Below are 13,339 nucleotides of genomic sequence, written 5' to 3'. Positions count from 1 at the left end.
AAGGTAATGTATCATGTTCCCTAGTTGCCAGTGTCACGCAGGATGAAGGTAATCAATACAGCTGGTAATACATAAAGACAACAACAATTATAATTACAACTGATTTCCCTTTCACTTAAAAACATCATCTTCCAGCCCACATTATCACAGCTTCAGCTGCACAGTGCATTAAAACAATCATGTGCTTCCCTTTGCTACATAGACTCCTTTTGAATAGCTCAGAAAGGCTAGGTTTGTTATGGGAACCTTAAACCAGTTTATACTCTAGCAGGTGCTCAGTTGCGATCAATCAGTGTATTTCCACGAAAATCGAGAGAGATCTACCTGTTTGCATCACTCAGGTTGTAATTGCTGTATTTTGTCTAGGGAAATATGTGTGCACATCATCTTTTGAATTTGAGGTGCAGCAAACAACTCCCTGCTAAGAAACCTGATCTTCCATGTTCCAGCTTCTCTGCTGGATTATTGAAATTGCAACTGAAAGCACTGTGAGTCAGTGGAGGCTGCAAAAAATTGACAGAATGCCATTTAATTTATACTATTTTTAAAAATCTTATTTTGGAAGGATTTTGCATTACAGATAGCCCCTCTGATCCCAGAGGAGCTACTCAGGTGTGTAGCATTACTTAACCTTACTGTTGTATGTTCTGGCCCACAAAAACATGTCTGCCTGGTGAGCAAAGGAGGGGACTGGGGAGCCTGAACTTCAGTGTTCTAGCCAAAAGTCACAGTGGTGAGACATGAAGTGTGTGCAAATCAGTATATTCCAAATTATAGCACTGGTTGCTGAGAAACTGTTGTTACATTTCTGTTCTTCCTTCTCCCTGCCCATAGAATAACAGCAGCAGTACTAGAAATGGCAAGGAGCATTCATGAATTAACACAAATTGTGAAGTTTGTCAGTGCTTTGAAGTTCTTCAGTGAGCAGTGCTCAAAAAAGTACACCTTGGTAGGTGTCTGTAGAGGACACAAAGGTCTGAAGCCCCAGGAGAATTCCTCTGGCTGTGGGGTTTCCAGCAATGGTTCTGTCTCATGGAGAGGACCAGCCACCCCTGAGAAAAGGCAGTGGAAATGGAGGGGAATGGATGTGGAAGCTGTGTTCTGCACCCATGCAATAATCCAGAGCTGCTCCCAGCTTTGCCCCTCAGAATCTGTTTTATAACCACTGTAGCTCATTGAGCCTTTCTTCCAAAAATGGGGTGTAAAAGGAACCCCACTATCCTCATTGCAGCCTTTGTACTTTTAAATTAAAATATTTAATTTTCCCCTGGAGATTTTAGCGAATCTGTTGCTTTCCCAAGAATGTTTCTTCTACCTAGAGCCGTATTCTATCCTTAGTTCTGGGCCGGATCTCTTCTAGACAGTGATTATCTTTCACATTGAACAAACAATTTCTTAGAGAGCAGCCAGGAAAGAATCCTCTTTGCTTCTTCGAGCATGCAGTGCTGGAGCTGCTACTGTAGCTTGTCATACATTACAATACTGTCAGCACTGGCTTTTCTCCCATCACAAGGGTTTTTGGAGCCAGGCAAAGGCAGAGCCACTGAGCACTCTCGGAAACCTCCAGCATCTCCATCAGTGCTTGGCAGCAGGCTGCTGCACAGAACAGAGATCTGCCTCCCTGCTTGATTGAAGCAACACCTACCCACAGCTTCTGGGCACCAAGGGGTCATGGCTCTTTGCTGTTAGTATTAAATTGCCTAGTACTGAAATCTTCCTCTTTTCTCTGCTGCTGAGATTTACTGTTCAGCTTCAGTGAAGTTTTTCTAATTAACCAGGCTTTTGCTCCTACCTTTCAGAGTTGCAAGGAAGCCCTGTTCTGCAAACCAGGAGTCAGTGTAGCTCTGTTTCACTGTCGCTTCTGACTGCTGAGGGAGACTTTGAGGTCTTTTTCTGCCTGCTGGGACGAGAATTGCTGAAAGACACCTCCTTCTCAGGGTCTTTCACAGAATGCGCCTCCCCCCGCCATCACAGCTCTGGTCTAGCAAGGCACCAGTGTTGAAACTGAAGCCTCAAAATCTGAACAGGATGAGAAATGTGTAACTTTTGGAGAACGCTGGAGCCGACGTGATGTTTCAGAGCCAGCCTCTATTCTTAGAGGAGTGGTGAAAGTCATAATTTAAAAATAAGATCTAGTGCAGTGCTAGCAAAGAGTCATATTCGTGGTATTCCTGTGAGTAAATCCCTCAACATGAATTGGCTTGACTTCAAGCTCGGAAATACTCCACCAAAATAAGGCCCAGCTGTGAGGCGTCTGTAGTACTGATCTGAATGGGAGAGAAGTACACATGGCACTTGCCATATCAGGTGCTCTCAGTGGAGTGGGCAGCCCCTTCCCTTCCTTCCCCCCAAAACTCATGCCTGCAGTTTACTCCGTATTAGAGGTCAAACAAGAGCTTTTCAAGGGCCTCTACATGAGTTAGCCAATGCAAGTGGTGAAATTTAATGTTTATGTTCTCCCTTTTGAAAATCCCCCCAGGCACTTAGGCGGCTGCTGTTCTGCTGTCTAGTGGGGACTAGATGCTGCCTTTATACCATTCACAGCCATTTCTGGTTTGCATCTAGGTTACCTAATGCTGTGTTTTAACTTGGAATCTCTAGATGTCTTAACATACCTTCTTTTAGGTGTGTATAGTAAACAAATGGCCAGTTTCAGGCTGGCTTTGAGCAGGGATGGCCACAGATCCATGCTCATGGGTTAGAGCTAGGATGAACTGTGTGGGGAGCATCTGATTCATAGTCATTTTATCAGGAGAAAAAACCCAAAACTAACTGTATTCAGATCCTGTTCATCTGCTGCTTCAGTGCTGTTTGGATTTTGAGGTTTCCCTCAGAAACCTCACTCATTTTTTACAGCCACAACTGGATGTAGGGCATAATCCTTTCCCAGTTGGGTCATGCAGAATTTTTCCACTAGCTTTAACTGAAAGAAGCTGAGACGTTAAAGTTTCCTCTTGCACTTACTCAGGTCAATGTGAACTTTAGTTAGGATTGTGCCAACAAGTAAAACACTGGATCTCATAATAACATGTCTCTGGAGCTGATCTGGTGGTTTTACTCACCATGTAACCCTCACCCATGAATCCAGTCCCACCAGAGTGAACTGAAGCGCATGTGTGTGTTACTCTGCTGACAGGCTGTTTTATCCTATGCAAAAGTGATCAGCGATCTGTGTCTCATGGCCTAGCCATAAGGTCTGAGTTGTGTCTGTTAACTCCTGAGGCTTAGACTGCCCAGTGATGTCAGTGGGAGTCTTGCATGAGTAAGCAAGCTATTCTTTCCTCTAATGAAGTTATTTGATTGTTCTGTATAATGCATTTAAACTGTAAAGGAGTTTAACACAAGCTGCTACCAAAGCTGCACTAAAGTTTCACACTACAGTTTTATGAGGGAAAGAGTTAGCTACATCTGAAAAACAGAAGATAAAAGAAGCCAGAAGTTAAAGAAGTCAAGAGGGTGTGTAATGAGCATTAATAATTCAGATAAAAGACAGAACAACCTAGTGAATATTTCACATTTTATTGTTATTAAAAGTTCATTATGAAATTGGCACAACACATAAAAATAGCATATTGCTATTATTGCCTAGTCTTTGCGTGCACACCCTCACTCTTTAAAAGCAGAAGCTAATGAATGTAAGACATTTCATTGGCTAACTGTGAAACCAGTGTTAACTGCAGCAGAGAGAGGCTGTGCTTTCTGTTGACTCTATCAAATGGATCATGCAGACAGAAATAGTCCTCTATTCATATTTTAAAATAAACTCAGTTTTAGAGTATGCCCCAGCTGAAAATAACTGGAGAGGGAGAGCTAGAAATACCCCTTTTCTTATGGACCTATTTCCATGAAAGTCAAAGGGATTTTTGCCATGGGTTTTAAAAGCAGCAGGATATAGTTATTTGTTGACAGACAGATGGAGAGGCCTAGCAACAGAAGCTAGGGAGGACCTGTGGCAAAGTATGAGTTTATTATTTTGATCTTGCACATGCTGCTCAATCTCCTTGTTTTAGTAATTGTGTATGTTCGTAACAGCAGTGATTGCTGGGAGGAGCTGGGAGGGTGTATCAAAGCCAGATAAAGCGTCTGCAGCTCATTTTTTCTCCCCATTTGTGTTGGCCTTGGTTCTAACCCCACACACCATTCATTGCAAAGTGACTTTTACCTGTACGGTTTCTGATCCACATGAAAAAATCAGAACAATACCCAGGATTACAAAAAATCTCACCAGGTCACTAACTGTTCCTACACTTGTGTAGCTTTTCTAACTTCTGTGCTTATCACAGTGAGCATTTAGGGCTGGCCTCAGCCTGACTCTTGTTCCTCATACTGTCTTAGCAGTTCCAGGGGTGCTGGGAGGTTGCTTAGAGCTGCCACTAACTGGCTCAGCAGAATTGTGGTTTTGCAGTTTTCCCCATGGAAGGGTCCCTGTAACCAGGCCCAGTGCAGAAGGCAGCGCTGTAGATTTCTGTGGGGAGCACTTCTCGTAGATGGGAGGCAAGATGAGCCCCACATCAGATACACTGCTTGAATGTCTGTGGGGAAGAAAATACCTTAGTGGCATGGCTACTCCTAAATTTTCCTATTATTTATTTGGGAGCCTCTTTTAAAGAAGGCGAGTAGGAAAATGAACCCATTCATGCCTTCCAAACTTGTAAGCAACACTGTTTTTTTGCTGTGTGTCCTGGTATGGGGTTGCAGAAGGTGGCAGCTAGCAATGTGGCAAATGCCTATCCCTGGGAAACTGTCATGCAGCTCCACAGCCTGTGCTCTTCGCTGGCTCTGAAATGCCCACTGCCTCACTCTGAACTCATGCTCCATTAGGACTACAGCACATCATGCTACCCCAACCCTACTACCAAGCTTGGGAGTGCTGTGGCTACTCTGTTCTTGTTTCCTCCACAGTGAATAGTTGTAGATCCTGGAAGATAAAAATCTCAGTGCTGCTCCCTTACATTAAAATCTCAAGGCTTCAGTCTCAGCCTCATAGCAGGAGAGTGACAGGGGTGGAAAGCTGGCACAGCAGAATGGTGAATCAGGCTCTCCCTTTGGTTTTCAGGCTGTTTACTCAAAACAGCCCTTGAGAAAGATGCTATGCCTCAAGCAGATGTCACATTCAACCGGTTTAGCAATATTACGCTTATTTCTTCTCAAGCTAGTTAAGGGGGGGGAGGGAGAATATAATATATGTTAGTGCAAGTTCACATAGACAACATATGAATATTTAGTACAAAATGTTCTTTCAAGGTGGGGCAAACATGTCTAATTGTGACACAAAAAGAAGGTATTTTGTAACATTTTTAACAACTTGGCTGTGAAAAAGTGTTTATGTGAAATATGTTTAGACACAGACTACCTCACATGATACTGAAGTATTTCAAGGCTCTTTCTGAGTAGGCTATAACCTCTTTTTTTTTTTTTTTTTTTTTAAATTAAATCAGCTTTATCACAGCCAATTCCGAACACAACTAAATAATTTGGTCATGGTGTTTTGGTTGGTTTTTTGCTTTTTCCTCTTTGGAAAAAATAAAGCTATGCTAAGTTGAGTGATTCCACTCTACATGGGTTTTACCCATTAAAGGCTTCTTTCATTTCAGAATTAATTCCCTCATTCAGAGGAAACCACAGAAATATTCAGCTAATAAATTCTAGCATAAGATCTCAAAAGTTGGTTCACACACTCAGTCCTGAAGAATTGCAGCTTCCAGGAAGCTCACAGACTACTTGTCCCTACTGAAAAACATTTTGAAGGCCTGGCCTAATTTCTAAACAGCCTTATTTCAGGTCTAGTAGGGCTTATATCCAAAATGAAGACCTGAATAATCCCTAAAGTGTGGAGACCAAAAAATTCAGATATAAATTATGCAGCACAGTCTCCCATCCTAAACAGTTGTATTTGGCTCAAAGTCCAACTGAACAGAAACATCTAAGGCCTCAGTTTTCTCTGACTTACACTGCACATGGAAGTGTTCAGCAGTTGCTTCTGAACACAATCAGCCAATGTAAGCCAAGGGAACTGCCCTTGGTTACATAGACATCCTTCTTTTGCCTGCCATAGCCTGGTACTGCCCAAGAGCAAAAGAAAAATAAAAAAGGCTTCCAAACTGGTGTTAGACAGACAAATAGATGTGGAAGCCTTAACTGTGACTTTCTGCCCTTTCCTGAGCTCTCAGCCAAACCACAACCCATCAGAAGTGGGTTCACAGCCCTTCTTGCCTCAAAGCCTGGCTCAGAAACCACAACAGGGCAGAATCAGGTGGTGGGTGCCGCAGCTGGTGGAGTTATGCAAAGGCAAAACCAGAATCAAGTTCAAAAAAGCATTTTCCCGAGACAGAAAACTACTGGAGCAGAAACAAATGGGAGTGCCCAGCACAGTGGGTGGGAACAGAGGCAAGGCAGTATCACTGAGCCCTTACTCCTGACAGAGAGGCCACTGATACGGTCCTGCATCAAGTTCATCTCGGCATCCCTGGCATAGGCACTGTGCTGTGCTGAGCCTGTGCAGGATAGCAAAAGTCTGAGGGCTGTGCTAACCTACCAGGAATCCCAAGCGGCTGAAAATTCCAGTCAGCCAAATTGCTTTTTCTGGGCTACAGTGAAGGCAAGGAGGGGAAATCTCCACTGGCGTGCTGTAAGGGAGATGATCTCTTTTGGTTTTGTGCTACTCTAGGGTCATGGTGCTACTTCCTCTCTCCAGCCTCCTACTTATGGCCCACTGGACTAGCAGGAAAGCCTCAGGCAATGGCACTGCATCAGCAAACCTGGCTTTACATATCTAGCTGGAGAAAGTGCTAGGCAGGGGGGTGCTAAATATCTCTCCAAACAGAATTCATCTTCTGCCTGCATCTGCTTTGGAACCATAAAGCATTTCCAAGCTGGAGAAAAATCCAAACACCTCATGTAGAAGCACCTTTCCCTTGGATTTTTATTATCATCATTTTTAAGAATATATTTTGTACCGAAACACTGTCAGCATTCTTTATACAATGGAAAATGACACAGTCATCATGTATAATGTAAAGAGTAAAAACAGAGCGAGACAGGAACATTTCATATCAAGATTCAATCTGGAGTACAAATAGAATCTGATGTACAACTTAAAAGCCACACACCAGATAAAAAGATCATCTGGAAAACAACAGGTTCTCTCTTAATTTGGAAGGAGGAGGAAAAGTCAGGGAATGTCAATGTTAAGGCTAAAAATTCCATTTTTAACTTACACTTTATAGGTGGCAACCTGATTCTTAACTTGGCTGCAGCAGCAGCGACAGCCCCCTGGCTTTACAAAGAGATTTGCACTTGCATGAAATAAGAATCAGGCTTCTATGCTCAGAGGACTCTGATTGACCTCAACAGGCTTTGGACTAGAGCCACAGTTGGAATTTCTGCTTGCAGTCTAAGGCTTCTTAACTGCAGGCCAAATTAGCGCAAAATGAGGCTTTGCAACTGGCATTCTACCCTTAACTTTGGATATTCCAGTTATGGTTGCTTTAAACCACAGCTTTATTGCAGGTTTAACATAGTTCTGTGTGTGAGATTCTTCTCTCTCTTTTTTTTTTCTTAAATACTGTGCTACAAAAGATCTTTTTGTATTCTGTGTCTTAGAAAGTCCCTATATTACATGTTTTCAAAATTGCCTAAATATATATTTATATCATGATTATAAGTACTCAGAAAGACCTGCTACAGTCTATTGTGAGCAGCCAAGGAAAAAAGTGTATTTAGTCCTAAAGAAGTCAAGAAAAGTGGCTGTGTTCATTTATAGTGTAGCACAATGACTGTGTTTATACAGCTATACCTACTATTTAAAAAGCTACTTGAAAAGTTATTATTCATGTGCAGTAGCTGATTTTCAAGCATTAATAACTTGGCTGTCTAGACAAGTTTTAATTGTCATATCAAAGGCCAAATATGTTCTCAAACAAGTGCATAAAATCTCCCATCTCCCCTGCAAAGAGGCTGGTTCTCTTTCTGAACTGAGAGACTGCCAAATTTAACTTTTTCTCAGGTTATAAAAGCACAGTTAAACCTACAAATTTGCTGTTTAAGGTTTTTAAAACAGATTGACTTTAACTCAAACCTATCCTGTGCAGCAAAGTTAGTAAGCCCTGAAAAACAGTTTCTAGTGTATATGCAGAGTTCCCCCCACACCCACCAACTACCATGCCCACATTTTCCCAGGGCCTAGAGGGCTCCATTAAAATGTAACTACATGTTTGATAGGAAACATGTTTTTTCAAGAACGATATGTAAAGTTTACCCAAAGAACCTAAGACATTTTGTACATTCAAAATGTTTACACTTTGCTGTTCTTAACCATCAGTAAGATTGTTCATTTTTACTAATAATACATATGAGTATAAATAAATAAACTACAGGTAAGCTTTAAAAATTGTATTAACAATACATTGTGCAAAAACTTGTAACGATCTACATTCTATGCAAATACCCTGACTAAAATATACAGGCTGTGTCCTCACACCCTCATTCAGTTTTTGCACAGTCCTTGGGCCAAATCAGCGGCTCAGAGCAATCAGCAAAATTCCATTGCAAGCCATGGAGGTAATGCTGATTTACAACAGCAGAAGAGCTGGCCCCCAGATGTGTGCAAAAATCCCACAGAAATCAGTAGGAATTGTGCTTGACTAAGGAGTAGACAGTTTGATTGTACCCCGTTAAAATGAGTGGGAGTTTTGCCATTGATTTCCATGGGACCAGGCTCAGGCCCCTGGTAAGGACATCAGCACGTGGCCCTATGTTGTGCTACACTACTCCACTTCAGTGCAGAAACAATATTTGCAAAAGAAAAACTTTTTTTTTGTTGTCACTGCTGTTCAGTAACTGGTTTTAGCGCTGCATTTCAGAAAGTGCCTTTCTGTGAGATTTGAAACAAAACTGCAAGTCTTTCTGAATCCATTCCAATTTGATTATCCAGCACAGGTGGGCTATTTTGATCCAAGAAAAATGGCTCAATGTCTATTAACCAACAATGTTCTTCATTAGGATAAACAACAGCCCGGTTCATTGGCACAGGAGTGAAGAACTGCATGCGGAAAAGGAACGGGGCAGCCTTCCTACCATAGCTGTGTCCAGAGCCGGCTGTCGCTTCTCCAAACGGACGATGGCACCTGAGCCGGTTTGGAATCTGCAGTCCTAACAAGCTCAGCCAAGTTTTGTAAGCTGAAGATCTCCATTTATCTTTATCGTGTCAATTGCTGACAGTGTTTCAATACGATGGTAAAAATCAAAGAGCTGATGTCCATCCACAAATATTCTAAAACGGGGATGCTCGCAAAGTATCTCAACCTGTAAAAAAGTAAAATGATGAAGCATGTTGTTCACAGTGTAACTGGGAGGTTATTTCACAGAATACAAAGAGCACTCCATTAGCCTTTAAGTAGCATTGGTGTGGTTACACAAATTGCTACTTACCTGCCATGTAACAGCCAGGGCTGAGACCAGTTTGCCCCCATGACAACAGTTACACCGTGATGGATCTGCTCTTACTTCACAGGGACATGAATCCAATCTCACACTGTTGTGGTGGGAAGGAGTCTGGAACCCAGTCCCACTGGCATCAGGGAGGTTTCGCCTCTTGGAATAATGCCAGAAACAGAGTCAAACTGCTAATTACAGGGGGAAGAAATTGTATTTCCAACCCAAAACTTGCATTCCCTGCTACAGAAATTTTTTTGCTGCAGAATGAGGGGGCAGTTCCCTCTGCAATGCTTTCCACACTTCCGTTAATTTACTGGAAGGGAGTGAACATGAGAGGAGGGATGGGTTTGCTCTCCCCTCCCATACATAGTCACAGAGCTGCTGCAGAACTAAAAGCCTTCACTATTGTGGCTGCAGACAGCCCAGGACTCCCTGTTGGACTGGACTCCATACTGGGGCTGCAGTGAGGGAAATGGGGTGCAAGGTGGCTTGAATTCAGCTAGATGGTTCGCACAAGGCACAAACAGGATCAGGGAGGGACACAGCTCATCCCTCCTCCTTAGAGTCCAGCAGAAATGCTCTGGAAAAGCAACAAAGCCTGGAGCTGAACAGGCTTGGACAGGCTGGGAGACTCCTGATGTTAGGGGTGGCTTGAGAAGGTGCCCTGTAGTTAAGCTTTGCTGGAGCTGCCCCGTCAGGAAGCAGGCATATGAGGGCACAGAACGTATGCTTCTTGTACAAGCCCTCAGAGACCTCCAGGTCTGGACAGGTTAAGAAGAAAATCTGCAGGGAAGCCACATGTAAATCCTGGGTCATTTCAAGAGGCTTGTAGTCTGGAGTGAAGTGCTGCTTCCAGGCACTTGACTCTGCTGCTATTGCAGCATATAAAAACGGGAACGGGGCCAGTGATAAACTGACTGAGCCAAAGCCCAACTGACTTAGGGCACGTTGCACTGGGATAAGTGGTAGCAGACAGTCCAGGAAAGCTTAAGCTCCTGGGGACCTGGTAGCATACCACGTAACAGGGAAGCGCCTGTGCTGCCGCGTAGCTCCTGTGTCACTGCGGCAGGTGCATCCAGCCTTAGGCCTTGTTATGTAAAAGATATGGTTAGCCTCAACACTGCTTATGATCCATTTTTTCAGATCACCCTGGGCCACGCCAGAATGATAATTGGACTGGATCACAAGTAATTGGCAAGAACACTTAATAGTCTAATTTATTCACTGAGAGGGAGACCATCAAAGATACAAAGTCAATTGGGAGCCTAAATTCCATTTGTGCATTGGGGAAAAAAGGAGGGAAAAAAAAGAAAAATAACAACACCCTTTCTACAGTATCTCATGCCAAACATGCAATATTGCTGTCCTCTAATGTCAACTGTCGTTAGTGGGACACCCACAAAACATGCTCTGGGTAATTCGTCTGGCTTGTCTGAAGGCCCAGCCACCACCCACTGCAGCAGGTAGTATAACCCTCTCAGCCAGAGCAGGACCAAGCCTCCAAGCCCTTTCAAGTGCATTTCCCACACGCACCAAAGGGTGTTGCCAGTTCTGATGGGAGAGTTTGTAGAAGCAAGTAGAGCGCAACCAATTCACAACAAACCCAGTCATAAACACCCTCTCAAAGCCCAAGCATCTGGGGAGACGGTGAGCTTTTGGGGCTGGGGGAGATTATCTTGGGGGCAAGAAGGATTAAGAGTTTGGCAGCTGGTCAGAGCATTGGCATTTAGCAGAGGGGCCAGCGAGGTTTCATAAGAGGGGCGGGGAGGAGGAGGAGGAGGGTTTTTCTGGGTCATGGAGAAAGCATGCAGCCTTTTTTCGTCAACGTTGTGAAGCTGCTGAGAGAGAAGCAGCCCTCTGCAGCTGCATACTTTGTTAGTCCTGATTTGCAAAGACATCTTCATATAACCATAAACACTACAGATGGGAATCTGCTTCTAGATCAATCCAGTCCATCCCTTGCACCACAACATTTCCACGTACACCATTTTCAAGTGAATACAGACTTAAATTTGACCGGAGGTTTAATCCCAGGGTTCAGAAAAGAATACCACTATTGCTTAGCTGTTTAATCTGCTAACACGAAGGGCTATGGTAAACCTCAGCATAACATCCCTGGAGACAAAGGATGAACAAGATCCTTATTAGCTGCACTAAATTGCAAACACTATATCCATTAAAAAAACCATCAAAACATATGGCAGTCCCATGGAGTATTTACATTCTCCAGTAATAACTTGTAATGCGCTAATAACATAGAGGTACTTTTTAATTTATAGCTATAAAACTAAGCTCAGGAAGTGCACTTCATCACACAGTATTACAACCTCTGACTTGTCATAGCACCCCAGTCAGGCGTTCACAGCCCCATCTGAACTGCCTGCAGTTACACGCAGCAGCGGGATCTCCACACAACTTCTGATCAATACAAACAAACAGGCAACCAGTGTCTCAAACAGAGAAGCGTGGGCTACGCTGATTGCATGAGAGGCAAGTTGGGTTCTGTTGCGACTGATCAAATTACACTTATATCAGATATGGCGCATGCCTCTGTCATTCTGGTACTCACCCTAAAAGGTTGGTCCGGTATAAATGGAAAGTAAGGAATAGATGATTGCTCTTCCCCCCATTCTCCTGCTACGCAAGAGTTTCTGACAAACTGTCTGTCTGTAAATACGGCTTTCAGTTCAATAGCTACATCCGCAGGAGGATCTTCCGACTCCCCGCAAGTCAGACTGATGCCAAAGCTGCAACACAAACAGAACAGCTCTCATTCAGCCAGAAACGAGCAAATAAGCCCCAAATGCCAGCGGTCTCATTTCTCAGCTTATTAAAACCACTGACGGTATAGCAGCACAGGGGGGTGATGGCTCAGCTCATTCAGGGAATGCTCTGAAAGCTCAGCAGGGACAAGAACATGGTTATAGCATATATATATATATATATATATGTGCGTTGTGCAGATATGTGTGTATATACATATATATGCTCTATACGGTCCTTTACTCCCAAGTGGAATGTTGGGAAACAGAATCCCTTAAAGAAATGCCCCCTCTATGGGTCAAAGGAGAAATCAGCACGCTATATTTAAAATGATAAAAATAATCCCTCTCCAGAAAGGAGGGATCCGTGTGTACGTGTGTTTGTGTGTGTGGCCTCCTCCCCCACACCCCCTCCCCAGGCCCAGCGCCCCCGGGGCGGGCAGCCCTGCCCGGGTGTTACCTCTCGGGGTTGAGGTCCACTATGCCCATAACTAAGATCTTCTTTCCCGGCCTCATTCCTCCTTTGATGTGCCCACAGAAGGGGACGATCTGGAAAGGACAGGGGGGAGGGTGGCGAGGGTCAACTCGGCATCAGCAGCGGCCGCCGTTGTGCAGCCGGGGGCGGAGGGGGTAAAGGGGTTAAAAAAAACCAAACCGAATAACCCCCCCCAAAACCCCAGATAAAGGTGATTTACCAGGCGAGGGAAGTACACATCAGCTTGCACCGGGGATCCTAGGGAGTTGTTTAAATGCCCATCCTCTATTTTCTGCAGGTAAAAAGGAGAGCGCTGAGGCAGGGGCAGGCGGAGCCCCTCCCGGCACCCCCGCCCCGCAGATGCCTGCCGTGGGGGGCCTGTCCTGCCTACCCCAGCCCCAGCCCCAGCCCCAGCCCCGTCCTCGGTCCCCGTCCCGGAGCCCCGGGGAGGGGGCAAAGCGGCACTCACCAGCGCGTCCCGCTCGGCCACGGTCCCCGCCATCTTGTGGAAGCGGCGGCGGCGCTGGGGACGGGGCGGAGGGGGACCGGCGGGGGCGGGGGAGACAGAGGGAGAGAGGGAGGGGGGCTGTGTGGCAGCCCCGGCGGCCGAGGGGCAGCGGTGGAGCCGGAGCGGGAGCGGAGCCGGTGCAGAAGTAGGAAGGCGAGG

At 44.7% G+C, this 13,339-nt stretch overlaps 1 protein-coding gene across 1 annotated transcript; it reads right to left on the bottom strand.

The window, feature by feature from the left end:
- Window positions 1-6,904: 6,904 nt before the first annotated feature.
- LGALSL (lectin, galactoside-binding-like) lies at window positions 6,905-13,333 on the bottom strand. Its single transcript, XM_010574759.1, has 5 exons — window positions 13,142-13,333; window positions 12,893-12,964; window positions 12,658-12,746; window positions 12,005-12,182; window positions 6,905-9,303 (listed from the first exon to the last, which is right to left on the bottom strand). The coding sequence occupies exons 1-5, from the start codon at window positions 13,172-13,174 to the stop codon at window positions 9,160-9,162; spliced, it is 516 nt and encodes a 171-aa protein (XP_010573061.1). The 5' UTR covers window positions 13,175-13,333; the 3' UTR covers window positions 6,905-9,159.
- Between the last annotated feature and the right edge of the window lie 6 nt (window positions 13,334-13,339).

Source organism: Haliaeetus leucocephalus, unplaced genomic scaffold (assembly GCF_000737465.1).
Source record: "Haliaeetus leucocephalus isolate CR32 unplaced genomic scaffold, Haliaeetus_leucocephalus-4.0 Scaffold450, whole genome shotgun sequence".
In the NCBI taxonomy this organism is placed as follows: domain Eukaryota; kingdom Metazoa; phylum Chordata; class Aves; order Accipitriformes; family Accipitridae; genus Haliaeetus; species Haliaeetus leucocephalus.
The sequence above is the reverse complement of the archived record's forward strand: the minus strand, read 5'-3'. Positions and strand labels throughout refer to the sequence as shown.

Bases quoted from the DNA above. Each gene is read 5' to 3' on its own strand.
- LGALSL (XM_010574759.1), bottom strand. From the start codon at position 13,174: ATGGCGGGGACCGTGGCCGAGCGGGACGCGCTG. The intron at 12,965-13,141 runs GTGAGTGCCGCT...TTTTACCTGCAG, and splicing joins TGGCCGAGCGGGACGCGCTG to AAAATAGAGGATGGGCATTT. The intron at 9,304-12,004 runs GTGAGTACCAGA...ACTTTTTTACAG, and splicing joins TACCGGACCAACCTTTTAGG to GTTGAGATACTTTGCGAGCA.